Raw genomic sequence first — 24,572 nt, 5'->3', positions numbered from 1 at the left:
GATCATCTTTAAAACCAAAAGGAATAGGGAAACTACTGATTTTTAGTAAGTAGAGAACGTGTACGTACCGCGTGCATAAACATCCACGTTCTACGATGATGTTGTCAGTTGAGTTTATACAATTTGATTTTAAATATGCTAGTGACATAAGTTTTTGTTCTTTGTATGTCATTTCTCCCTAAAATTACTGTTTTGTGACTTGGGGTGGCGGGGTTTTGTTGTTGTCGTCCCTCTTTTGGTATTCTGGATTTATTGTGAGTGTGGTTACCGAACTATTAACACCCTCGATAAAACGCGCAGTTTAGGACGGAGTAAGCCTTTTTTATTTAAGAAATGGGTATTTTTAAGAACCATCCTGTGCCCAGGAACTTTTCCATGCAGCCTGCTCTTCACGGAACACCCCGCCCTTGTCTTTAAGCACCCTGTCCCGTGTTCACAGAGACTGAGCAGGACTTGGCCCTTGTTGATGTTAACAGAATTCCCTTCTAAACCTACAAGGGTGTTTATCATAGCCCTTTCAGTCAGCTTGGTCTTTCCCATTAACTGTAACTGTGACGCCAGCAGCTGGGTGACCTTCCCTAATGGCACGTGCTGAGGGGATCGTTGCAAACAAGCCGTGGAACTGCTCCCTGATGGAACCTTCGGTATTCGTACGTGTAGCTTGAATTACGTAGCGCAGTGCGTGAGTTCCAGGAAGGGCTGTTACCTTTCTGATGTGTAGTGAGAGGCAAGTAAAAGAACAAAGCTAAGATTTTGTTTAAAAAAAAAAAAAAAATTCTGGTGCGTACATGCTTCGTTTCTTATAGGTCAGCAGATGCTGACGTTTGCACACTGGCCTCGCCGGCCTCCTCCGTCATGCCATTGCTTTAATTATGTCTGATCTTTAAATCTGTAACGTAGGCTCTGCTCATTGGGATGACTTGACTCATGAACTGGGCCCCGGGTTCTGTGGCTGTGACGTGGGGGCTGGACGGCGGAGGCGACGGTGGGCCCCGGGGTCTTTTGTTTGCAATAAGCTGTTCAAACACTCGATTGTGTTTTGCCAGTGAGTTTCTTCCTCCTTCCTATTGAAACGTGCCCCATCACTGCCCTTGACAGGGTTTACGTCTGGAGAATAAAGGCCAACGTTAAATTCTGAACTCTGCACAAATGTTTTGTTTTTCAGGTCTTGAGTCACCGCGCCCCAACATCATCCTCGGGTTGGTGATCTGTCAGAGAATAAAACGCCCTTCAAGTGCTGGAGAATTAGATAAGGTAGAAGAGAAGCGGACCCGACTTCAGACCCAAGAAGAAACGGAGGTTTCTGTCTATCCCAAAGTGCCTGCGGCCCCGCAGTCTGAGAGGAAACCCCCCAAGCTCCAGGTCTGCTCCGGGGACGTGGCCGGCAGCACCACACCCCCAGGGACTCCTCCCCCGCCGCCCCCTCTGCCCGAGCCACCCAGTGCCCCGGCGTCGTCGTCCGTGTTGAAAATCCTGTCGTCGCTCAAACCAGGAGCCACGAGCACTAGCACGGCGTCCTCACCCGCCACCGCGGCCGTCACCGTGGCCTCTCCCTCCGCCAACCCCTCCACCTCGAAGACAGCCTCACCCCTGGAACACATCCTGCAGACGCTCTTTGGGAAGAAGAAGTCCTTTGACCCCCCTGCCAGAGAGCCCGTGGGGTCCACACCGGCCTCCCACCAAGACCCCGAAGCCACGGCCGACAGCGGGCTGCCCGCGGCGCCTTTACTGGACCCGATCGTCCAGCAGTTCGGTCAGTTCTCAAGAGACAGAGCTCTGGAGGACGAGGAAGATGACAGACCGTATGACCCCGAAGAGGAGTACGGGCCCGACAGAGCCTGTGACGCTCAGCTCGAGCGCGGGAGGCGCCCCAATGGGGACAAGGCCCCGGAGACGGCCGAGCGGGAGGAGGTGGCCTATGACCCGGAGGATGAGACCATCTTGGAAGAGGCCAAGGTGGCCATCGACGACCTGCCCAACAGGATGTGTGCGGACGGGAAGGGCGGCTCCGCCGAGAGGCCCGGCGAGCCCACGGCCCCCGGAGCGGCCCCCTCCCTGGTCGAGCAGCAGCAGATGATCGAAGAGCTCAACAAGCAGATTGAGGAGCAGAGGAGGCAGGTGGAGGAGCAGGAAGCCGCGCTCCGGCAGCAGAGGGCCGCCGTGGGGGCCTCCATGGCGCACTTCTCCGTGGCCGACGCGCTGCTGTCGCCGCCTCCGAAGTCCCTGCCCCAGGCCGAGCTGTTCCCGCCAGAGCAGCAGGTCGCGTGCCGCCCGTCCGCACTCCCCGGCGCCCCTGCGGGGGCGGGGGCGGGGGCGGGCCCCGGCTGCGACCCGCGGCAGAACCGGGACCCCCGGCAGGCCCGGCGGCTGGCCGCAGAGCACGGCGAGGGTGAGGCCGGCTCCAGGCCGCCCGCGGCCCGGGAGGAGGCTGCAGAGTCGGCCCCGCAGGCCAAGCCGGACGGCCCCAAGCGCGAACACCCCCCCGCGAGCCCGGTCCCGCCGCCCGTGGACGGCGGCGCCCCCTCGGCGGGCTCCAGACCTGCCCGCAAGGTGCTGCTGCCCACGCCCCCCGGCGCAGCCGCCTTTCAGCCCGGCTTCCCTTTGCATGGCGACGCCCAGAGCTTCCCCTCTGCCGGCGGGAGGGACCCTTTCTCTGGGGCCCCTCAGGACAAAGCGCTCGGCTCGTCCCAGTACGAGGATCCGAGGAACGCTCCGTTTGCCGAGAAAAGTGACCACCCGACCGTCGAGCCTGAAGGAGACAGGGAGCCGCAGTGCAGACCCGGCGAGGGGGCCGCCACTCTCCCGGCACCTGGACAGAGGGTGGGGGGCCCTCCGCCCGTGCCCCAGGGCCAGCGGGAGCCGGCACCACGTGCTTTCGGAACGTCTGGGCTTCATGGCCCCAGTTTCCCAGGACCGAGGGGGTCCGTTCCTCCTTTCTCAGAGGAGAGTATGGTTTCCAATAGCGATGGGCCACGGGGGCCTCCGCCAGCCAGGTTCGGGGCTCAGAAGGGGCCCATTCCTTCCTTGTTGTCAGGGCCACACGGGCCCCCTCCCTACGGGGACAGCAGGGGCCCCTCCCCCTCCCACCTTGGGGGACCCAGGGGAGCAGCACCCCAATTCGAAGACCGGAAGGACCCCCACGGGGAGAAGAGGGAGTTCCAGGACGGCCCGTACGACGAGATGGCCGGCCCCCCCTCTCAGTTCGAGGGACCAGAACAAGCCCCCTTCATGGCGGGCAGAGGCACGGCGCCTTTCCAGTTCGGAGGCCAGAGGAGGCCTCTTCTGTCACAGTTTAAGGGCCCCCGAGGAGGTCCCCCTCCCTCTCAGTTTGGAGGTCAGAGAGGGCCCCCGCCCGGCCACTTCGTGGGCCCGAGGGGGCCACATCCCGGTCAGTTCGAAGGACCCAGAGCCCAGGCACCAAACTTCATGCCGGGGCCCAGGGGGATCCAGCCTCAGCAGTTCGAGGAGCAGAGGGTGAGCTCGCCCCCGAGATTCGCCGGCCCCCGGGCGCCAGCGCCCCTGCCGTTCGGCGGGCCGAGAGGGTCGGCGCCCTTCCCCGAGAAGAGCGAGCCCGCACCGCCCCGCTTCCACTTCCAGGGCCCGCCGGCCCCGGGGCTGAAGCCGGCCCCCAGGCCGCTGCTGGAGCTGCCCAGCCACCCGCCGCCGCACCGGCCGGAGCGCTGGGACGAGGCGCCCGCGCAGGGCCCCGAGGCCGACTTCCGCGAGGGCAAGGGCCACGAGTACAGAAGCCAGGCCTTTGAAGGGCGGCAGCGGGAGCGGTTCGAAGCCGGGCCCAAAGAGAAGCCACTGGAGGAGCCCGAGGCCGCGCCGCCGGAGAGCCGGCCGGGCAGGGCCCTGGAGGAGCGTCGGCGGGAGCGGGGGCGGCGCTGGAGCCGGGAGCGGGACTGGGACCGGGGCCACGAGCGGGGCCGTCACCGCGACAAGGACCCGGGCCGCGAGTGGGACCGGAGTCGGGAGCGCGGCGCCGACAGGGACCGAGGGCGGGAGCCGGAGCGGGCGGCCGAATGGGGCCGGAGCCGGGAGCGCAGCCGGAACCGGGACCGGGAGCGCCGGCGGGAGCGGGAGAGGTCTCGCAGCAGGGAGCGCGGCCGGGACCGCACCCGCGAGCACGGCCGGGAGCGCAAGGACCGCAGCAAAAGCAAGGAGGGCGCCCGGGACCCCAAAGCCGAGGCGCCTCGGGCCGCCACCCCCGCCGCCCAGACCTAGCGCCGGCCGCGCAACGCTCCCGCGGGGCCGGCGCCCGGGGCGTGGTGAGCGCCTGGGTGTGCAGAGAGCTACGAACTGCGGTGCAGAATAGAACGTTCTGGACTTCAGCGATTGCTGTAATTTTGTGTATAGTGGTTTCTTACAAAATTTCACATCTTTACAATTCTGTTGCTTTTTAAAAAAAAAAAAAACTAAGAACTGAATATTTCCATTTAAAATCACTGAAATGGGAAAGCGTCTACAGAAGCATATTGCTTTTTCAAATTATAAAGTTATCTTTTCCAATAACTTGAGTCTAGTAACTTTTAAGGGAATTTCAGTGGACCCTAGAGCCATACCTTCGCTGACCTCTCACCTGTATTTCTGTTTCCAGAAGCTGTTGTCACAGGTGTCACAGGTGTAGTGCTGGGGGGGGGGGGGCGGTGGCCTGCTTTCTGCTCGCTCCCTGGGGTGTCAGATGCACAAAAGCCCACAAATGCATTTTCCTTTTGTCCTAAAGAAATTTGAATTGCAAATTTCAACCAGGAAACAAAACATTTCGTAGTTTTGCTCAGTTTTTATATATCACCCTGTACATTTTTTTTCAAAAACGTGATTGAAAGCAACATCTGTCCAAGTAGAAATTGTTGCATTTTAAATAGCAATCTATTGAAAAAGGTGTAACCTTTACCAGCCTAAAGAAAGTGAGAAGATAAGCCAATTAAGTGTACTTTAAAAGGGGGGTGGGGGGAGGGGGGTTAGTTGGACCTGAATGATCAGGAACATTTTGTTTGTGAAACCCGACCCTCTGAGCAGTCCTTCCTGTGTCCCAGGGAAAGGGCACCAGCTCCAGACTGTTACACTGTCCGGTGATGCATTTTAGAGTTTGTCATTGAAAGCGGAACAGTACTTGTGTGAAGTCTGGGACGGAAACCAGTGACCGTAGTTAGAGAGCTCCAACTCAGGAAGCTGTTGGCTGAAACGGCGGCCTGCCTTCTGTGGCGTATTTGCAGGTACTTCCGGAGCGTGAGAGGGAGGAAACCTTGCTAATTTATTTGACTGTACAAATACACTTTGATAATTTTTTATATTTTCATAGACTTACTTTTGCAAGTGTAAAATGAGAGAATTTCATTCATTCTTTGGAGTCTGTTCCATTGCACATCACTACAGATTTTTCACTTTCTAGCACAAACGTACAAATGGTAAGAACACGGAGGACTTAGTGATTTGGAGGGACTGGGATTCCAGAGCAAACGTCAGGTGACACCGCAGCCGAGTGCTGAAAGTTCCAACGTCTCATACGATGCGAAGGGTTTTTTACATGTAAAACAAATTTTTCTAATTTAAATACACAAATGTAAAAATCAAGTGTGTTTCTTTAGGTTTACTTGATAGAAATTTCTGTAAATTGTATTTTATATTACAAAGTATTATATCACTGTACATTAAAACACGGAACTGCATAGGTTTTGTTACTTGAAGTAGAATAAACATCTACAGAAGGTTTTCTGCCGCGCCTGTGTCACTTCCCCTGTCGGGAGTCTGGGGCTGGGGGGCCCCTCCGCGAGCTCGCACACGCCCACCCCTGCCCTGTGCCGACGACCGCCCCCCCCCCCCCCGACTTTGAGTCGGGTGACCCACCCTACCGCTCTGCCTGCTCGAGCGGTGCCTGGTGCCGTGGCCGCCGTGGCCACCGTGGCCTGGAGGTGTGGTGGAGCCCGTGGCCCAGGCTCCGGTGCCGCGGGTGGAGTGGGTGGCCGTGGCCGAGCTGGCAGGCTGACGCGGTGCCGTCAGGGCGAGGGGAACGGCTCCCAAACCTACACGCGGCCACTGCCGGGGCAAAGGACACGGCGTGGGCGTTGCCCTGGAACTTCAGCGCCCAGCTGCCCCCCTAATTGACCTCAGTCCGATGACCCCGTGTCCCAGGAGCTCACTTTCTCAGCAGGCGCGTCCCCAGCCCCGCTGTGAGCAGAGGCAGAGAGAACATCCTTCCTGAGGACGCTCCCGTCCTGTTGGGTGTCCTGTCACCAGTGGCTGGCAGGTGTCCCAGCCCAGCACAGGGCAAACCAGGGAGGGCCCCTGGACACAGAGCAACCAAGGAGGGTTCCGCAGGGGGCAGCACCCGGGCCCCAGGCCGCTGTTGCCTCAGAAGGGTGTGCTGAGCCGAGATGGCCCACATAGGCGCACGGAGGCAGGCGGCCTGTTTGCGGGGAACCGCGAGGGGCCAGACCTGGCCGGGTGCAGGGCCACCGTACCCAGAGCTGACCGGGGACACCGAAGAGGCTGGGCATGGCACCCAGGCCTGCACAGTGCTGTCAGAGGGGTGTCCCCGGAACGTCGGGAAACTGGGCCCCGTTTTCAAGTTCTCAGTCCTTCGAACGCTCACTGCTCAGATGTTTGCCTTCAGTTGTGTTCACCCCAGGGCCTGTGTCTCCCATGCTCCACGGGACCAGGATGCTCTGTCCTCACCCTGCCGCCTGCCACCCCCGTCACCCCTCCAGCCTGTGACCCCATTTAGCCAACGGGACCCTTGAGCCGCACGTGGGTCTCCAGAAACCCGAATAGTGAGGAGTCTGGCTTGAGGATGCGGCCCTCCTTCCCTGAATCTTTTTCCCCTCTGTTTTCTTTTGTTTACAAAATTGGGATTCTAGGGGCGCCTGGGTGGCGCAGTCGGTTAAGCGTCCGACTTCAGCCAGGTCACGATCTCGCGGTCCGTGAGTTCGAGCCCCGCGTCAGGCTCTGGGCTGATGGCTCGGAGCCTGGAGCCTGTTTCCGATTCTGCGTCTCCCTCTCTCTCTCTGCCCCTCCCCCGTTCATGCTCTGTCTCTCTCTGTCCCAAAAATAAATAAAAAACGTTGAAAAAAAAATTTTTTTTAAAAAATTGGGATTCTACACATTCTTGTATCTTTTTTTTTTTTTTTTAATTTGCTTTGTCCTGGGAAATTCCCAAAGGCATCAAATATCGATCAAAAGACATTTTGGAGGCACCTGGTGGCTCAGTCGGTTGAGCATCCGACTTCGGCTCGGGTCATGATCTCACGGCCCGTGGGTTCTAGCCCCACGTCGGGCTCTGTGCCGACAGCTCGGAGCCTGGAGCCTGCTTCGGATTCTGTGTCTCCCTCTCTCTCTGCCCCTCCCCTGCTCATGCTCTGTCTCTCAAAAATGAATAAATGTTAAAAAAAATTTTTTAAGTCATTTTGTATTTTGTATTTTTCCCATTGTTGACAAGGTTTGTATCTTCTCCTTTCAAGAGAATGAATGCTCCCTGTAGATCCGTGAGGTCCTAAGCATCAACCGCGGAGCACGTAGGAAATGAAAGGAGCATATGAAGAAAATGAAGATCTGCCGTCCCCTCCCCGTGAATGTGGTCATCCAGAAACATCCAGACACAAGCCTTCCTAGCGGTATTTCCAGCCCCTTTCTTATGTGCACGTGTTGCTGACGTTCGGGGTGCATCACCAAGGACACGCATTTAGGAAAAGCCCAACGAACAGAGACCACCTAGCGTACGTCTGCGTGCTTCACACGCACCTAGAGGCAGCCAGTCCCAGTGGGTAGAGCGGCCTCCGTGTCACTGACAGCCCCGTCCTCAGCTCGTGACTTTGTCCTGACGGTTGCAAGAAGGCTGCCCCTGCAGGCATGACATCATCATCTCACTGTTCTGGGAGGAAGCCAGCACGAGAGACAGAGCCGTAGCAGGGCAGCCCTGCCCCATCTGCCCTCCTGGTTGAAACTTTTGCTTCTATCTTGTCGCCACGCTGCGTCACACGGCCACCCCTAGCTGCACAGGAACGAGTCCGGGCCTGCCAGAAAACCAGGGGAGGGGTCAGCACCGCGGCTAGGAAGGGCAGCCGGAGCCACAGCCAGGCAGGCAGTGCCCGGTTCCTATCAGTGACTTCTCCGTCACCTTCCACACCACCCAGCAGGCGCCCTGCTGGACACATGCCCCCAAAGCATGCGTTATCCGCAGGGCAGTGTCACCCCCGTGGGGGCCAAGGCTGGTTCTGGGGGTACAGGTCTTAGCTACTGCAACGGTCTGTGGCCCTCCGAAGGGCAGAGAAAAGTCTGGAGGGGCTTCTTGGGGAGCCGCCGTTTTTCAAAGGGTGGGAAACTGCCCTGCACGGAGGAAGACTTCTGCACACACGAAAACCCGTAAGCAAACATCTACAGGGATATACTCCTAACTGCCCAAACCAGGAGACCACCCGAAGTCCCCTCTGTCCACGCATGTCCCAGCCGGGGCTCAGCCGCAGCCCAGCCGTGAAAGTGAGCACGAGCGGGCACGGGCCGCGGTGCGGGGGCCTCTGCCGTGTCGAGCGAGGGGGAGAAGCCAGACCGAAGGCCACCAGCCCCTCACATGACAGCGATAAGACAAAACTCGGGGGATAGTGAGGGGAGCACGCCGCTGGGGAGCGGCGCCAGGGAGTCACGGGGGTGGGGTGTTGGCTGCGTGGCTGTTTCCAAGTGCCAAAACTCACAGAAGATGCCCAAGCGAGTGACGGTTACTGGAAGTGACGCCGTGTCACCCAGACGAAGAGTGGAGGCCGGGCGTCGCGTTGGCAGCAACCAGTGGTGAGTCCTACCCCCCGCAGCTGCACTTGTACACACACACACACACACACACACACGCACGCACGTGCACCCAGTCCCGCACACCCATGTGAGCGCACACGTGTGCACATGCACACTCACGCACACTCACACCCATGCATGTGCGCACACATCAGGGACAAAAAGAAAGGAGCTCAACTCTGGAGGTGATTCTGCAGCAGTCCGGCTTTGTTCGCCCCGAATACGGCAAAGCCTTACTTCCTACAGTGACTCGCCTTTGATTTCAGAAAAGACCCCCCACGTATCTGTAATTATACAGCAATAAATGAACATCTCTTCTTCTTTAAAAAAACAGAACGGGAGGGGGGCGCCCTCTGACCTGGGTCTGGGGTCTTTCCTCTGCCACTTCCTTCCTTCTGTCTCTGCCACACGGCTGGATGACCCCTTGTCTGTCCTGCCCTGCGGATCCTGCCTCCTTGTCCTGCCCCTTTTCCTGGAACTCCTCCCCTGAATTTCTCCGGAAGGGACTTGGTCTACCCCTGGCTGCTTTCGCCGTGTTGGGATTTTGCAGGCTGTCACTGGAGACCCTCTGTCCCCGCTACCGCTCCTGATGCCTGTCACCTTGCCCCCGGCCAGGGCAGCATGAAGCTCTGGCTTCTGCCAGCCCGTGCTCACTCTCATTTCTCGCAAGTTCGAAGCAGTTGCCTAGAACTTTCCCCCGGTTTGTCTTTCCTTCTGCGTGCGTGCGCGCGCGTGCGTCTGATTAATCAATACTTTGATAGCTGAGAAATCTTTTGGCAAGCAGAGGGAAACTCACATTTTGTTCCCCGTCCCATTTCTTTGTCTTACAAATCTAGGGAACGATGTTTCTTAAATAAATATTTAAACTCGAAATTAAATATTTAACGTCCTTATAATCAGTATTTAATAATAATAAATTTCCAGGGGCACCTGGATGGCTCCGTCAGCAGAACGCCCCACTTGGTTGAGCGTCCGACTCTTGATTTCAGCCCGGGTCACCATCTCGAGGTTCGTGAGATCCAGCCTTGCGTGGGGCTCTAGGCTGACAGCGTGGAGCCTGCTTGGGATTCCCTCTCTGCCCCGCCCCTGTCCACGTACTCCCTCTGTATGTGTACGTCAAAACAAAGAAACTTAAAAAAGTAAATTTCCAAATACTTAGATATCAATTACAAAGATACTTCATAAAAGCCTCCTAAGTGGCTAATGAAACTCACACCTGTAACAAAGGTTTATCAGATTCCCTCAGTCCTCGTCCACCTTGAGGAGTGAACAAAGCTCACAAACCACAGCGACAACACGACGCTCGGCAAACAGCTTCCTGACTGCGAGTGCCGTGGGCGCAACTCGCTTCTTCATGATCTCTTCTTGCGTGGGTCATCCCGGGCACAGAGGACCCTGAAGACAGGGGTACAGGATGGACAGACAGACAGGCATCAGGGAGGCTCCTCATGGCACCTACCCTGCCTGCCGTGGCCGCAGGGTGACGCTGTGGGCAGCCTGTGGTCCGCGCCCCGCAGGCCAGAGCTCCAAGTCAGCGAGAGAGGCAGAGGCAAGGGGAAGCAAGGTCAGGCCGGGGCAAGGGGTCGTCTGTCGTTCCGGCTTCTCTGGCAGGATGCCCTCGCCTCCAAGGTGGGAGGAGTGAGAGAGACACGTGTGCTGGTGTGTTTTCGTGGCTCACGTAGCCCAGCCACAGTCCACGCCAGCCACGTGAGCCGCCACGCACAAGACCCCTCGGTGCTACAAAGCAGCCGGCGGGGGCTTCTCTTCCGGTGTCTGGATCTCACGTACAAGTGCCTCTGGTGACCCCCCGAACTGGGAATATGCAGGAGAGGGCCTCCTGCTCCGCCAGCCCGGCCCCCAGCACAGCCCCCAGACTGGCCCCCAAGCCTGCTCAAAGCCGCCTTTTAAACCCTAAGTTCCAAGGGTGCCTGGGTGGCTCAGTCGGTTACACATCCGACTTTGGCTCAGGTCATGATCTCGCGGTTCGTGAGTTCGAGCCCCGCGTCGGGCGCTGTGCTGACAACTCGGAGCCTGGAGCCTGCTTCGGATTCTGGGTCTCCCTCTCTCTCTGCCCCTCCCCCACTCCTACTCCGTCTTTCCCTCTCTCTCTCTCAAAAGTAAATAATCATTCAAAAAAAAATTTTTTTAATAAAAACAAATAAACCATACACTCTAAACAAACACAATGGCAGAATGGTGGTCCCACCTAACTGGGTGCAGCTATCCCGGAAATACGCCCACTCCCAGGAGGAGACAGTCCCTCCTTGCCCTGGCGAAGTTCAAGTTCGGTGTTCTCCACCGGCCCACACTCCCACCGGGAGCTCGGGATGAGGTCAGCCGCTCTCAACACACCCGATGTTAGACAAGAGGGTCAAGAGGGCAGAAGAAAAAAGAGTATGCGGTTAATAAGCACACACATGGATGTTATCTCCGAAGCAGGAAGGGACCCTCCTGGGGTGGTCACCTCTGCAGTGGGCCATGCGGCCGTAACCAGGGTCTCTTGGCTTCCTCGCCATCCAGTCCACGCTCCCTTGGTCCTGGAGCTCCTCAGCCGATCTAGACTCCCTGCCTGGTGGGTGCCCCAGAGCGTCCTTCCTTCGGGCCCGAACTATCGGCGATCCCGCCTGAATTGCCTCGTGGTGGCTTCACTGATTCAATCACAGGACTTGGGGGTTACCGAGAGGTGGCCCCAGGAACGCTCCAGCATCTCAGGCGTGTTCTCCTGACCCTCACTGACAAGTAGCAGCCTCACTGCCCTTGCTAGGAGGCCGGGTCACCCCGGCCAGGGCAGTCTCCCTCCTTTGCCCGTTCGTTCACTGGCGTGGAGGGGCCGAAGTGGCCAGGTGGCCGTCCCCGCCGACAGCCCCGCGAGACCATCACTGCGTCCTCTAGAGGAAGCTCTCTTCCCTTTGAACTGACTCTTCTAGAACCAGAAGTGGCAGGAACGGGCAGCAAAGATCCAGCTAGTGGATCAGCAGAGGTAACAGCGAGAGGCGCCACCCCGTTTCCAGCCCTTGGTTCCCAGACCCACGAATCCCGGCGGTGGAGAGAGAGCATCATAAGTTGTTGCTGACCCCGAGCTTGTGTCCTGAGAGGCAGCGCCCCAGCCCTGCAAGCTTCTCCCGCCACCTGGCTGGCGACGTGACGGAGTCTTCCAAAGGCCGCCAAGTACTTCTCTCAGAAGGGCCCAAACCCAGAACTCTGACCCCAGACGCTGGCGAGGGCGTGGGCGGCAGGAGCGCTCACCCTGGCCGGCGGGAACGCGGAATGGCGAGGCCGCTCTGGAAGGCAGCGTGGTGATTTCTTACAAAAGTAAACATACTTAAACATACTCTTACCGCACGATCCACAACCATGTCCTTGGCAGTTACCCAAAGAAGTAGAAAACTTCCGTCCACACAAGAACCCGCACACGGATGTTTATGGCAGCTTTATTCACAATCGCCCAAACTCGAAGCAGCCAAGATGCCCTCGGTGGGTGTGGACCACCCAGACAGCAGAATATTATTCAGGGCTAAAAAGAAATGAGCTCCCAAGGCCCTGGGGACACATGCAGGAAACTTAATCGCATATTACCAAGAGAAAGAAGCCAGTCAGAAAAGGCTACACACTGTGTGATTCCAACCGTATGACATTCTGGGAAAAGCAAAATCATGGAAACGGAGAAGTCAGTGGCTTCTTGAGGGGCGGGGAGGGGAGGGACAGGCGGAGCACCGAGGATTTTTAGGGAAGATGTTCAGTATGATACCCGACATACGTGTCAGATGCACGTTTTGTTAAGCTCAGACCTCGGCGTATTTTGAGTGGTGGTAAACGTATCGTATTTTAACTGCAGCATATACACGTCCACTGCCGGTGTATGGGAAGACAGCGATATGTGTGTGCTGTTCTTTTCTGTGACCTTGCCGAAGTCACTTGTTAGCTTTTTTCCAGGTTCCATAGGATTTTCTACATAGATCATACTGTCTGCAAAGAAAGACGCTGCACTTTTGTCTCCTTATGAATTCTTTTCTCCTGCTCGTCGTATTGCATAGAGACTCCAGTGTGATGTCAGACAGACGTGGTGATGGTGGAGATCTTTGCCCTTTTCCTAACCTGAGGAAAACATTCAGTCTTGTGCTGTTAAGTATGATGCTCGCTGCGGTTACTTCCCAGATGCCCTTTATCAGGTTGAGGAAGTTCCCTTCCATTCGTGCTTTGCAGTTTTTCTCAGAAATGCATGTTAGATTTGTCAAACACGTTCTTTTTTCTTGTTGCAATTTTGAGTTTATCATACTTTTTTTTTCTTTGTGGTCTTTTTTTTTTTTTTCAACGTTTTTTATTTATTTTTGGGACAGAGAGAGACAGAGCATGAACGGGGGAGGGGCAGAGAGAGAGGGAGACACAGAATCGGAAGCAGGCTCCAGGCTCTGAGCCATCAGCCCAGAGCCCGACGCGGGGCTCGAACTCACGGACCGCGAGATCGTGACCTGGCTGAAGTCGGACGCTTAACCGACTGCGCCACCCAGGCGCCCCTCTTTGTGGTCTTTTTAAAGTGTGTTTATTTTGAGAGAGAGAGAGAGAGAGAGAGAGAGCGCGCACTCATGCAAGTGGGGTTGGGGTAGAGACAGAGAATCCCAAGCAGCCTCCGTGCTGTCAGCACAGCGAAGGGGGGCTCGAATCCACGAATCGTGAGATCACGACCCGAGCCGAAACCAAGAGTCAGATGCTTCACCGACCGAGCCACCCAGGCGCCCCTTTTTGGCCATTAACACGGTACATTATGTTGGTTGATTTTCGAATGTGAACGAAACTTGTGTCACTGGAGTAATCCCCACTTGGTTGTGATGTATCACTCTTCTTTAAAGATCTTGTTGCATTCAATTTGCTAAGATTCTATTAAGGATTTTTGCACGTTTGTTCATCAGACATTGCTCTGTGGTTTTATATTCCTGTAACATCTTTATCTGGTTTTGATATCAAGTCATGCTGGTTTCACAGAACGTATGTTTCTATGATGGTTTCACCTGCCGCACTTACCCTCGTGAAGCGCGGTTCGGTTTTCAATGGTGGGTCCACAGCTGCTAAGCTGACTCTGTGACCCACCGTGGGTCTTCCCCCAGATAACGACCGCGTGTGCCGTGCTGATTCGGCCTAGTCTCTTCTCCCGGCCCCTCTCAAATTCGATTTTCTTGCCTGTTTGGGGCAGAGGCTGCTATTTGCTCACAGCAGCCACGGCTGGAGACCTCACTCCCCGCATGCACGCCGGCTGCGCCGGGATTCTCGGTGGGGTTCACAGCTCTGGGGGGCTGCCTCCCGAGGGGTGGGCGGCACCCCTGGGAGCTGCACTTAGACTTTAGAAAAGCATGTTTGGTATTCTCTTCATGTTTTACTTACAATGCCAGTTCCAGTGAAGCGACATCATTCTCGCATTCCACTTCTAAACAAAAGAGGCCTCGAAAACTGTCTGCAGGAACCCCACCCAAATGAGAAACAAACACACGTGGTAGGTGCCAATGGTCTTTACTTCCAGTAAGTGAAAAACCAAATCGGATATAATCTTGATTTTCCTTTCTCAGTGACACAGCACTCTGTGATTTTGCTGTTCAGCGAGGTCTTTTCAGCAGCAGCACGCGCATCAGATGGGGCTCCTGAGAAAGTGGCTTCCGGGTCCCACCCAGGCCTGAATTAGAATCTGCTTTTTAACAAGGTCCTGGTGACTCTGTGCACATTGTGGTCTGTGTTGGTGCCGCGCTTGGAATCTTCTCAAAGGTTTTACCCGCGTCCCTCTGTGTATTTAGCGGCTTTGTAATTTCGCTTTTTAAACTTCCATATTTCAATCACCTCTAGCTAATCTCTGTGTCTGGTGTGGAAATAAGTGCTCTAGCTTGGTTTGCTTTTTTTTTCCCAAAGGATTAATCCGCTGTCCTGATATCGTTTATTGAGGAGCCCACCACTTCCCTCCCGAGGACGTTTTAAGCGGGAGAAAAGCCTTAAAACCACGTGCACGGTACGATCTCGCATGTGTTCACAGAAACGACGCGGCAGAGGGGCGCTGCGCACTCGGGGAGCACGACTGCGGTGTGCTCCGGAATGCGGCGGCATGACCGACACGTCACCAGGCTGCAGACCTCCTCCTCCCCGCACAGGTACCTCGCACAGGTACCCGGGGTAGGTGTGTAGTACCTGTGAACGGCTAGAGCGCACGCGCCCGTCCGGCCCCGGCTCCGGCCCCGGCCCCGCCCTCGCCCTCGCCCTCGCCCTGCGCGCGCATCCCCCGCATCGCCCCGCCCCCGACCTGCGCACGCAGCCCACCACAGCCGCTCCCAACCCACCCGCGCACCTGCGCGCGCAACTCCCGTGGCACCGCCACCGCCCTCTCCGCCGTCGGGGGCGGGGCGCGGCGCGGCGCGGCGCGGCGGGCAGCCGGCCAGGCGGTTGGCGAGGGTGGGGCCCAGGGGGCGGGGCCTCGGCCCAGGGGGTGGGGTTTCCGTTGCGGGGCGGGGCGGCGCGGCGCAGGCGCGCCGTAGGCCCAGCGGTTTCCCGCCCCCCGCCCCCAACGTCGCCCGGCGACGCCGCGCCGGCCCGGTGCCCGCCGGCCCCGCCGCGCGCCCCGCCGTTGGCGCCGGCATGTCGGGCCCCGGGCCGCGGGAGCCGCCGCAGGCGGGCGGGCCGGCGGGCCCCGAGGGCGCGGACGCGGCGCCGGGCGAGGCGGGGCTGAGCTTCACGACCACCGACCTGAGCCTGGTGGAGATGACGGAGGTGGAGTACACGCAGCTGCAGCACATCCTCTACTCGCACATGGAGGCGGCGGCGGCCGACGGCGAGCTCGACGCGCGCCTCAGCTCGGCCTTTCTGGCGGCCACGGCGCCGGGCGCGGCGACGGCGGCGGGCGGCTTCGCGGCGGCGGGGGGCGCGGCGGCGGCGGCGGCGGCCGGGGGCGCGGCGTCCGTGTACCCGGTGTTGTGCCCGCCCGCGCTGGCCGACGGCGGCTTCGCGGGCGCCGCGCCCTGCCTGGGCCACGTCGACTTCCAGGAGCTGCGCATGATGCTGCTCAGCGAGGCGGGCGCCCCCGCCGCCGCCGAGAAGACGCCGGGCGCCGACGGCCCCGGCCCGGGCGCGCCGCGGCCCAAGGCGCCCGACGGCGGCGGCAAGGAGAACGCGGAGGGCGCGCCCGAGGCGCGGGCCAAGTCGGCCGTGCGCGTCCGCCTGGAGGACCGCTTCAACAGCATCCCCGCTGAGCCGCCTTCCGCCCCGCGCGGCGCCGAGCCCCCCGAGCCCGGCGTGGCGCTCAACAAGTGGGTGTCCACCCCGGGGCGGCCGGGAGCGGGGAGGGCGCGGGGGGCGGGGGGGCGGGCCGCGCCGGGTCTGCGCGCACAGGAGGCCGCCAGCCTCCGTCGGGGTGCGGACCGGAAGGTCCCGTGCAGAGGCCGAAGTCTCAGTCTGGGTGCACATGCGGACCCCTGGTGAGGAGGCCGCCGGCCTGGCTGTGACTGGTATCTGCGTGGCCGGGTCTGGGTAGAGACCAGGTGATCTGGTGCAAAGCCAGCGCCACCGCAGCTTGCGTTTTAATAGGGATTGGGCCCAGCTGGGTCTGGGCGCAGGTCAAGTCAGCCGCTAGAAAGCCCCCAGCCTCCTCCCGGCTGGCATCTTAACGGGGGGCCGACTTGCAAGGTTCTGTGCCCTGTGCGGGTGCCGGTGAGCAAGCACTTCGTGGGCTTCTGTGGTCAGCGCTGTCTGCACGCGGAAGGGCTAAGTTCCAGTTGAGATCGGTGTGCCAATGCTTCTGAGCACCGAATTACCCGCCTGCGTGTCAGGAGAGGTGTGTTTCCCCCATGTTGACTCAGGTTAGCCGTGTCTTCACTGCGCGCACGGACGCAGCCTTGTGGAAGGAAAGCGTCTTGTCCTGAGGCTTTGACCACAGAGCGTAGCTTCTCCTGCAGCCAGGCCGCCAGCCCGCCAGTCCTGCCCCAGGGGCGACTCCTGGAGAGGAGTGGCCCGTGTGCTGCGGCGGCTCCTCGGCTTTCTGTCCGTCCCTAGCCAGTGGTGGTCCCCATTTCGCCCTCAGTCATCAGAGTTTGGAGAATGGCCAAAAAAACAGAGCAAGAGAGATTGTCAGTGACACACAGCCTCCCGATCCTCCGTGAGGAAGAAGCTTGAGCTTGTGCGCCGCGGCACCAGTCGGTGATTGTTCGCCAGAGGTTTCCGTGATGAGGGGCATTCGTTCACCCTAACAGACTTGCGTGTTCTAGAAAAGGTGATTGTACCGCTTCGGGACATTTCCCGCAACACACTTGTCACATGTTTTTTTTGTCTCGGCAGTTTGGTCACTCTTATCCGACATCCTTCCGAATTAATGAACGTCCCTCTTCATCAGCAACAAAACAAGTGCACGACGTTAGTGAAAAATAAAACTGCCACCGCGGCCACGGCCCTGCAGTTCACGTACCCCGTGTTCACGGCCAACGCCTGCTCGGCCAACGCCGGCTCGAACCCGTCGCAGGTGCAGGTAAGGGGACAGTTGGTCCCGCTTTGCTCTTTTGTAGCGAATGGATTTGAGTTGAGTTCATTCAACCTGAAGGATTTCTCTTTCGCCGAGCTTAATAATCCTTAACGTCGAGAGTGTTTATGTGGTCGGGGAATGTCTTAAAATCCTCCGTGTAGCGCATGATGTCTTTGGCGTGATTTCTGTGGAAGTGCATGTGTTTTGTGTGGAATCGAGGGGACCGACTGGGTCTCATGCTGATAAAGTTCCTGTGGCTTCGTTTTTCCAGAGCTCTAGTAACCCATGTTCTATACTCGAAGCTGCCAAGCATCAGGATATTGGATTGCCTAGAGCATTTTCTTTCTGTTACCAGCAGGAAGTTGAATCCACTAAACAGACTTTGGGCGGTAGAAACAAAGCTTTGCCTGAGCAGGTTTGGATTAAAGTAGGAGGTAAGCCACAAAGGGGAGCGGGCGCTGCCCTGATGTCATTCTGGTGGGGGGGAGGTTTGTAAACATGACATGGTCTTGGAAGTGTATTTCCACGTGGGGGACTTTTCTTCACTTTGAACTTTCTTTCAAATTCCAAACATATTTGTACTTAGTGTGGAAACATTGAGTTTGGAGGCTCCTCTTGCTAGCGATCTCCATGAACGGAAGAATGACGGGCTTCCGTAAACTTACCGTTTCCTGCAAGTTGCCGAAAGCACTTAATAGCGTTGTTTTTGTTTTTTTCTTATTTTATATTTCACGAGTGAGCCAGGAGTCTGAAACCTGCTAAAAGCTTTAGGAGACAATCTGCAGATGGGCAGAGGATTGAGTTGGGGACAAGAAGCCATAAGGTGATTCAGAAGGGTTTAGAAATAAACTGCTGAAGGCAAACCTTGCTCATCTTGAGAGTGAGCTCGCAATCCCTTTCTCCCTGGGAGCCAACTATTTTTTGACTCACTGGACGAGATAACCCCAAGGTTTTCCAGAGCCGGCGAGGTCAGGAGCGACGGAGCCGCCGAGGCAGCGGGCAGTTCTCGTGGTTCGGTGTCTCCATGCAGAAGCGCGTGTTACCGTTTGCAGAGTTAAAGGTTGCTAGTCAGACCGTGTGCTAAGTTCTCAGCTTCAGGAACAAAGCGTTCCCAGCACTGAGCTCCCCACCGGGTCCCCCGCTCTGAAAGATGTGGTGGTGACTGCTGTGCCACAGATTTATTTGGCTTTTGTTTGGCATCCTGAGAACGCACACCCCGCACGTGTTAGCTGGGGGCCTCCCGCTCTGCGTGTGACGAAATTTGCCGCGTTCCTCCAGCAGAAGTCAAAGCTAGGAGGTGGTCACTCCTCATGTGGGCAGAATCACTTGTGAGGTGAGGGCATGTTTAACTGTAGGCCACCTACGTTTTGTCTTCTGGGCACTGCGGTTAGAGTATCCGCTGTTACGTTAGAATAATTGCATAAAAGAAAATCTTCTGGAGAAAAAAAATCTTTTTTCATTCTGAACGTCAGAGAAGTTCAATAACTTCTTGGTTTCTCCGTTCGTAGGTGGTAGTTAACATCTGATTAACAGGGGACCTTTGACAAGGTTGTATTGATTACATAATACTCGGAGTGTTCTTGTTTGGTTACAGATTCATGTTCAGGTTTGTGGTTTGAACCTTGGAGCTTTGTGTACAAGTTCCTGGAGTAGGTGCAGCTTTCCTGTTGAGTTCTGTGTGTCCCTTGCTCGTGAATGTGTATGTCTGGAGTTGAAAATGGCACCAAAGGTATTCAGCACTAATGGGAAGAAGTTAAGTAAAATAAAAAATTAAAATACACTTTTTTCTTCTTTTGCAAAGAAGAAGCGCTATGTAAGCAAGCAATAAATAAGAGGAACCGGAGTAGAATTCGTCAGCTGGACACAAACGTAGAACGAAGAGCCCTTGGAGAGATTCAGAACGTGGGTGAAGCTTCCACCGCCGCACAGGGCGCTTGGCCACCCGCGGAGTCCTCGCAGGCAAACCTCGGGGAGCAGAGCCAGAGCGGGCCCCAGGGAGGAAGGTCGCAGCGCAGGGAGAGGCATAACCGCATGGAAAGAGATAGAAGGTAACTCGTGTGGTTGTTCATCAACACGCAACTTGATTCCAGTTATTAGTGGTAATAGGCAAGTTATTGATGAGACAGCAGTTTAGTTGATTCACAATGTGTTCAAAGTGGAGAGAGGTTGGCCAGAGTGAATATTGACTTTGTTTTGCTAGGGGGATCGGGGTCCCCAGGACCACCTCCCAGGTTTGATGATTCTTTAGGACTTAGGGCTTTGATTTATTACAGAGAAAGGAACCTGCAAAATTACCAAAGGTGCTGGGTGGGGGATGGGCGTCCAGTGAGCTAGTTGTAGGCTCCCAGGTGTCCCCTCCCAGGGGACTCCCAGATGCACTCAGCAACCCCAGCACCAGCTGTGGCCAGCTGGGAAAGCTCCTGAGGGACTCAGGGCCCCGAGATTTTCTTGGCGGGCATGTCATGGAGGCATTCCTACCTGCCAAGCAGCCAATCCCAGGACCCCAGGAGAAGAGCCGATGCACAGCATAAACCATGTTTACGCACATGTTGTGGGTGCAGGGAGCCCCTCCTAACTAATGGTGCTGGGAACCCCTGGAATCTGAGTGTCCAGATGCCATCAGGGGCCCGCCTTGTGAGTAGGCTGCTGGGAGATGGCCAGGGTGCACAATGGGGCACTTCGCTTTGCCTGGTTCTTTTAAGAATGTTGGGAAAGAAAGGGGTTAGAACTGTCGTTCTATCTGCAGGTTTTATTTAGAATCTGCAATATTTTTTTGAATATTTATTTTTGAGAGAGAGAGAGAGATTGACAGGGCATGAGCAGGGGAGGGGCAGAAAGAGGGAGACACAGAATCCGAAGCAGATTCCAGGCTCCGAGCTGTCAGCACAGAGCCCGATGCGGGGCTCAAACCCACGAACCATGAGATCATGACCTGAGCTGAAGTCAGATGCTTAAGTGACTGAGCCACCCAGGCACCCTGAATCTGCAATTTTATGTAGAATCAAAAGGTGGCTAGTTTTTCTCTATTACAGCTGGATTTTTACCTGATGTTTCCCTAACATAATTAACATAGTCATTCATTGAGAACTTTGTACCAGTTTCCTTTTTATAGCATGCGGCAAGGCAGACGTTCAACTATGAAGGGCGAATGTTGACCCAAGGCGACTTCTTTCCTTTTAAAAGGATATATTAGAGCTAGCTGCCCAGCTAGATCTCCTTCATACAAAGGTGCGCTCACACCCACTGGCACACACACACACTCACACACTCTACTTGAAGCGCTGTGTCAGCAAGGACTTTCGAACCAGAAAGGACATTTTTCCTATTCTGATATTTATCACATAAACATTTATTTAACACCTACTGTGTGAAAACCCTTCTACCATATGCTGACAGCGAGAGCTTAGATTTTTACTCTGCCTTTTCGTAGTTTAACAGCCTGCAGAGGGATCACCTCTCATCTGAGTTTCTTATCTACAAAGCAGAGCTGGCTACCACACGGATTGGAGACAGGATGAAACGTGTGTACGTCACACGTGTCTGCCTCTGTGTAGAAGTTAGCATCTCGTAAATGCCAGCTGTCACATGGACCTCATGAGATCGCTACGACAGATTCTGAGTGTATGCTTGGGAAGATGGGCAACGAGGGTTGTATAAGCTGGTAATCGGGAAGAGCTAAAAATGGTGTAAATCATGAGACCACTTGGGATGTAAACGATCTCCAAAAAATGAATCATCTCTCAAATGACTGGGTTTTGGGGCATTATCAGACTGGTCGTGTGTGATCCTTTTGACCCGGGGTCCCTTGCCGATCATAGCTGCAACCCTGAGCTGTGGGTGAGCTCCTTGGCCCAAGGAGAGCTGTCCACCCAGAAAACCCCCCACAAAATTTTGCTTCGCGTTTCCGGGGCTTGGGTCCATGCTTGGTCTGGAGACTGGAAACTGGCCCTTGCTCCTGACCCATGAGAAGTCCGTGGAAACCCCTGCAGCAGGTCGGCCTTGTGGAGGAGGGCCGCATGGTCATGGCGGAGCGTGGTCCTGAGCACGCACTTGGTGGCCGGGCCACAAGCAACACATTCAGACATTTGCCTTACTGCTTGGTATTGCTTCTGCTTCTCTGGGTGATCACTTTGGATTTTGACCGTAGGCGCAGAATCCGCATTTGTTGCGATGAGTTGAATCTTCTAGTCCCATTCTGCAATGCCGAGACAGATAAGGCAACCACGCTCCAGTGGACCACAGCGTTCCTGAAGTACATTCAGGAGAGACACGGAGATTCTCTTAAGAAGGTCAGTATTCGGAGCAGGTAGATTTTTAGAATTTTATAAACTTACCAGAGATCTTGCTTATCCTTCTTTCCCTGAGATATCCCAGACTGTTCTTGCTGGAATCCAGTGTCAGGTACTGAGTTCACTGAGAACAGAACTCCGCTCATTAATGATGTAGCTCTTCGTGTATCGAAGTAAGAATCACGGCCGGGGTCCGTTCACTGACACGCACGGTGTAAGTGACTGAGTATTGGTTGTCAGATCATAGATCGAGCGCCTGCTGTGTGCAGTGGATTGTGGGACTTGAAGGGGTGTCAGAGACCTGGGAGATGTGGTCTTTTGTTACCCTCTGAAAACTTTATGATGGGATGAAGCAAGAATAGTTAAGGGAGAGACAGATACGTGTCAAACAGTCTGGAATTCACGTGCGCTCGGAAGGCGGAGAAGCGAGACTCTTGGGTGGGCTGCGTGACTGGGGACGACTTGGGGGCTTTGGAGCCCAAGCATCTGGCTCCTTGTTGCAGCCAGCGCTGCCTTGACCCTGTCTGTTCAGTCCCAGGGGCAACTGTAGCGAGCGAGCGTGGCTCCAGGTAGGACCGAACGCATGGTGTGAACGGGAGTCCAGCCGCCCCTTCCCTGGTGGTTCAGATGGAAGAACGGAGGCGTTCGCGGCTTTGGCTTCAGTGCTCTACCTCGGGGGGACCGCGGCTGCAGGTACTGGCCTCAGAATGCTGGTGGTCAGGGGGAGTGGTGGCGAGGCCTCAACGAGGCAAGCCCAGCGCCCCGGCCCTGCTCCTTGTCGAAGCCGTCGTGTGGTTGCCGCTGTGGGCTCAGCATCCGTTAGGCGCTGAGCTGAGGTTGACGCAGAAACGTGGAAGCCTTTTAGAAAGAGCCTCTCGTGTCTAGATCCCGGAAGGGCCGGGAACCGCAGGCGGTTTTCCGTTTCCCTTGTGTCTCCGCACGGCAAGGCTCCGTCCTTCCGTTGTACGTTGGCCGCGTTGTAGAGCAGCGTTTACGTCCCGTTTCTTCAACATTTTTTATTTTTATTTTTGGGACAGAGAGAGACAGAGCATGAACGGGGGAGGGGCAGAGAGAGAGGGAGACACAGAATCGGAAACAGGCTCCAGGCTCCGAGCCATCGGCCCAGAGCCTGACGCGGGGCTCGAACTCACGGACCGCGAGATCGTGACCTGGCTGAAGTCGGACGCTTAACCGACTGCGCCACCCAGGCGCCCCACGTCCCGTTTCTTCTAACCGGATCACTTACGGTTGTTTATGATGCACTTACTCTTTGACATTACGTGTCGGAGATAGACTGTTAACTTTGATAAAATAAAGCTTTTGTGTATTTTTGTTATTATTTAATTCCAGTTAGCGAACACACAGCGTGATATCAGTTTCAGGTGTACAACGTAGGGATTCGGCACTCCCACACGTCCCCCGGTGCTCGTCACGACAGGTGCGCTCCTTCATCCCCTCACTTATTTCCCACGTCCTCCGACCCCCCCCCGCCCCCCCCCCCCCCGCCTCTGGCGACCGTCGGTGTGATGTGATCTCTGTAGTTGAGAGTCTGGTTCTTGGTTAGTCTCTTTATTCCTTTGCCCATTTGTTTTGTTTCTTAAATTCCACAGATGAGTGATATCATACAGTATGTGTTTTTCTCTGAATGACATGTTTCACTATCATACTTTAGTTCTATCCACGTCGTTGCCAATGGCAAGCTCTTACTCTCTTTGATGGCTGAGTACTGTTCCACTGTGTGTGTGTGTGTGTGTGTGTGTGTGTGTGTGTGTGTGTATCCACCACATCTTTATCCGTTCGTCAGTCAACGGACGTTTGGGCTCTTTCCATAGTTTGGCTATTGTCGGTAGTGTTGCTGTAAACATCGGGGTGAATTTGCCTCTTCGAATCAGCATTCTTGTAGCCTTTGGGCAAATACAGGGAAGTGTGACGGCTGGGTCGTAGGGTACTTCTGTTTTTAACTTCTTGAGGAACCTCCGCACTGCTTTCCAGAGCGGCTACACCGGTTTGCAGTGCAAAACGGTTCCTCTTTCTCCGCATCCTCACCGGCACCTGTTGTTTCCTGAGTTGTGAGTCTGAGCCGCTCGGACAGGTGTGAGGTGGTGGTATCTCAGTGTCGTTTTGATCTGTATTTTCCCTGATGAGGAGTGATATCGGGCCTCACGTGTCTGTTGGCCACTTGTGTGTCGTTTTTGGGAAAAGCTTACGTACGTTCATATATACATCTGTGTATATATGTGTGTTTAAAAATTGATATTTGTTTATTTAGAGAGCGCACGCACATTTACAAGCGAGGGGGGGAGGGAGGGAGGGGTAGAGGGAGAGGGAGAGACTGAGGAAGGGAGAATCCCAAGCAGGCTCCACACTCACTGCAGAGCCTGATGTGGGGCTCGATCTCATGAAGCACAAGGTCGTGGCCTCAGCCAAAATCAAGAGTCAGACATTTAGCCTGCTGCACCACCCATGCGCCCCAAGCTTTTACATGTTTGAAAATGATTTTAATGTTTGCCTCTGGGTACCTATTAGTAATGAATTACTCGTGTAATTTATTCAAACGTATTGAAGGTGCTTACAACAACGATAAAAATTCGTTAACTGTCTTTGTATATACCCAAAGATTTAAATAGGTTAAAACTTACAGGTGTTATATTTCACATTTCATATACATTATGCTTCCTGGTGTTTCTGAACTTAGTTACGTTGAATGTGTGCCTTGCTTCTGGGTCAGATTCTAGGGCCGGTCAGGAAAGGGACTGCAGGGACGTCGGGGAGCACTTTGTTGGGTTAGCACACAGCTCACCAAGCAGGGTCTATGGCTGTTTCCTCGGTAACCGGTCTGTCTTATTCACCTATTTCTGTTCTGACAGGTAAAATACACGAGAGTCTTAAGTGATTTTTCCAAGTTGTTTTAGTTTATTTTTTTTTATTTTTATTTTTTTAAATTTTTTAACGTTTATCTATATTTGAGACAGAGAGAGACACAGCATGAACGGGGGAGGGGCAGAGAGAGAGAGGGAGAC

The 24,572-nt window shown here is 55.7% G+C and overlaps 2 protein-coding genes and 1 long non-coding RNA gene across 12 annotated transcripts in view; 2 read left to right on the top strand and 1 right to left on the bottom strand.

Moving 5' to 3' along the window:
* Positions 1-5,715, top strand: part of DIDO1 (death inducer-obliterator 1) — a 50,634-nt gene extending 44,919 nt beyond the window's left edge. For all 5 annotated transcript variants that reach the window (XM_058686179.1, XM_058686180.1, XM_058686178.1 and 2 more), the window contains one exon: positions 1,166-5,715. In XM_058686179.1, the coding sequence (XP_058542162.1) occupies positions 1,166-4,227 (3,062 nt within the window). In that variant the 3' untranslated portion in view covers positions 4,228-5,715. The remainder of the gene's footprint in view (positions 1-1,165) is intronic.
* On the bottom strand, positions 301-6,234 carry LOC131486073 (uncharacterized). 2 transcript variants are annotated; one of them, XR_009249175.1, is made up of 3 exons: positions 5,851-6,234; positions 4,583-5,547; positions 301-1,208 (listed from the first exon to the last, which is right to left on the bottom strand). It is a non-coding gene; the product is annotated as an uncharacterized LOC131486073 (long non-coding RNA). The 2 variants fall into 2 exon arrangements; XR_009249174.1 differs by having other exon boundaries at positions 5,856-6,234.
* A 9,070-nt stretch (positions 6,235-15,304) lies between these two features.
* TCFL5 (transcription factor like 5) overlaps positions 15,305-24,572 on the top strand; it is a 16,693-nt gene continuing 7,425 nt past the window's right edge. The window contains exons 1-5 of one of the 5 annotated variants that reach the window (XM_058686189.1): positions 15,305-16,058; positions 17,083-17,269; positions 17,535-17,697; positions 19,065-19,311; positions 21,411-21,552. In XM_058686189.1, coding sequence (XP_058542172.1) covers positions 15,391-16,058; positions 17,083-17,269; positions 17,535-17,697; positions 19,065-19,311; positions 21,411-21,552 — 1,407 coding nt within the window. In that variant the 5' untranslated portion in view covers positions 15,305-15,390. The remainder of the gene's footprint in view (positions 16,059-17,082; positions 17,270-17,534; positions 17,698-19,064; positions 19,312-21,410; positions 21,553-24,572) is intronic. The other 4 variants (XM_058686188.1, XM_058686187.1, XM_058686186.1 and 1 more) reach the window with 4 other exon arrangements.

This window comes from Neofelis nebulosa, chromosome 9 (assembly GCF_028018385.1).
Source record: "Neofelis nebulosa isolate mNeoNeb1 chromosome 9, mNeoNeb1.pri, whole genome shotgun sequence".
NCBI classification, from domain to species: Eukaryota; Metazoa; Chordata; class Mammalia; order Carnivora; family Felidae; genus Neofelis; species Neofelis nebulosa.
The sequence above is the reverse complement of the archived record's forward strand: the minus strand, read 5'-3'. Positions and strand labels throughout refer to the sequence as shown.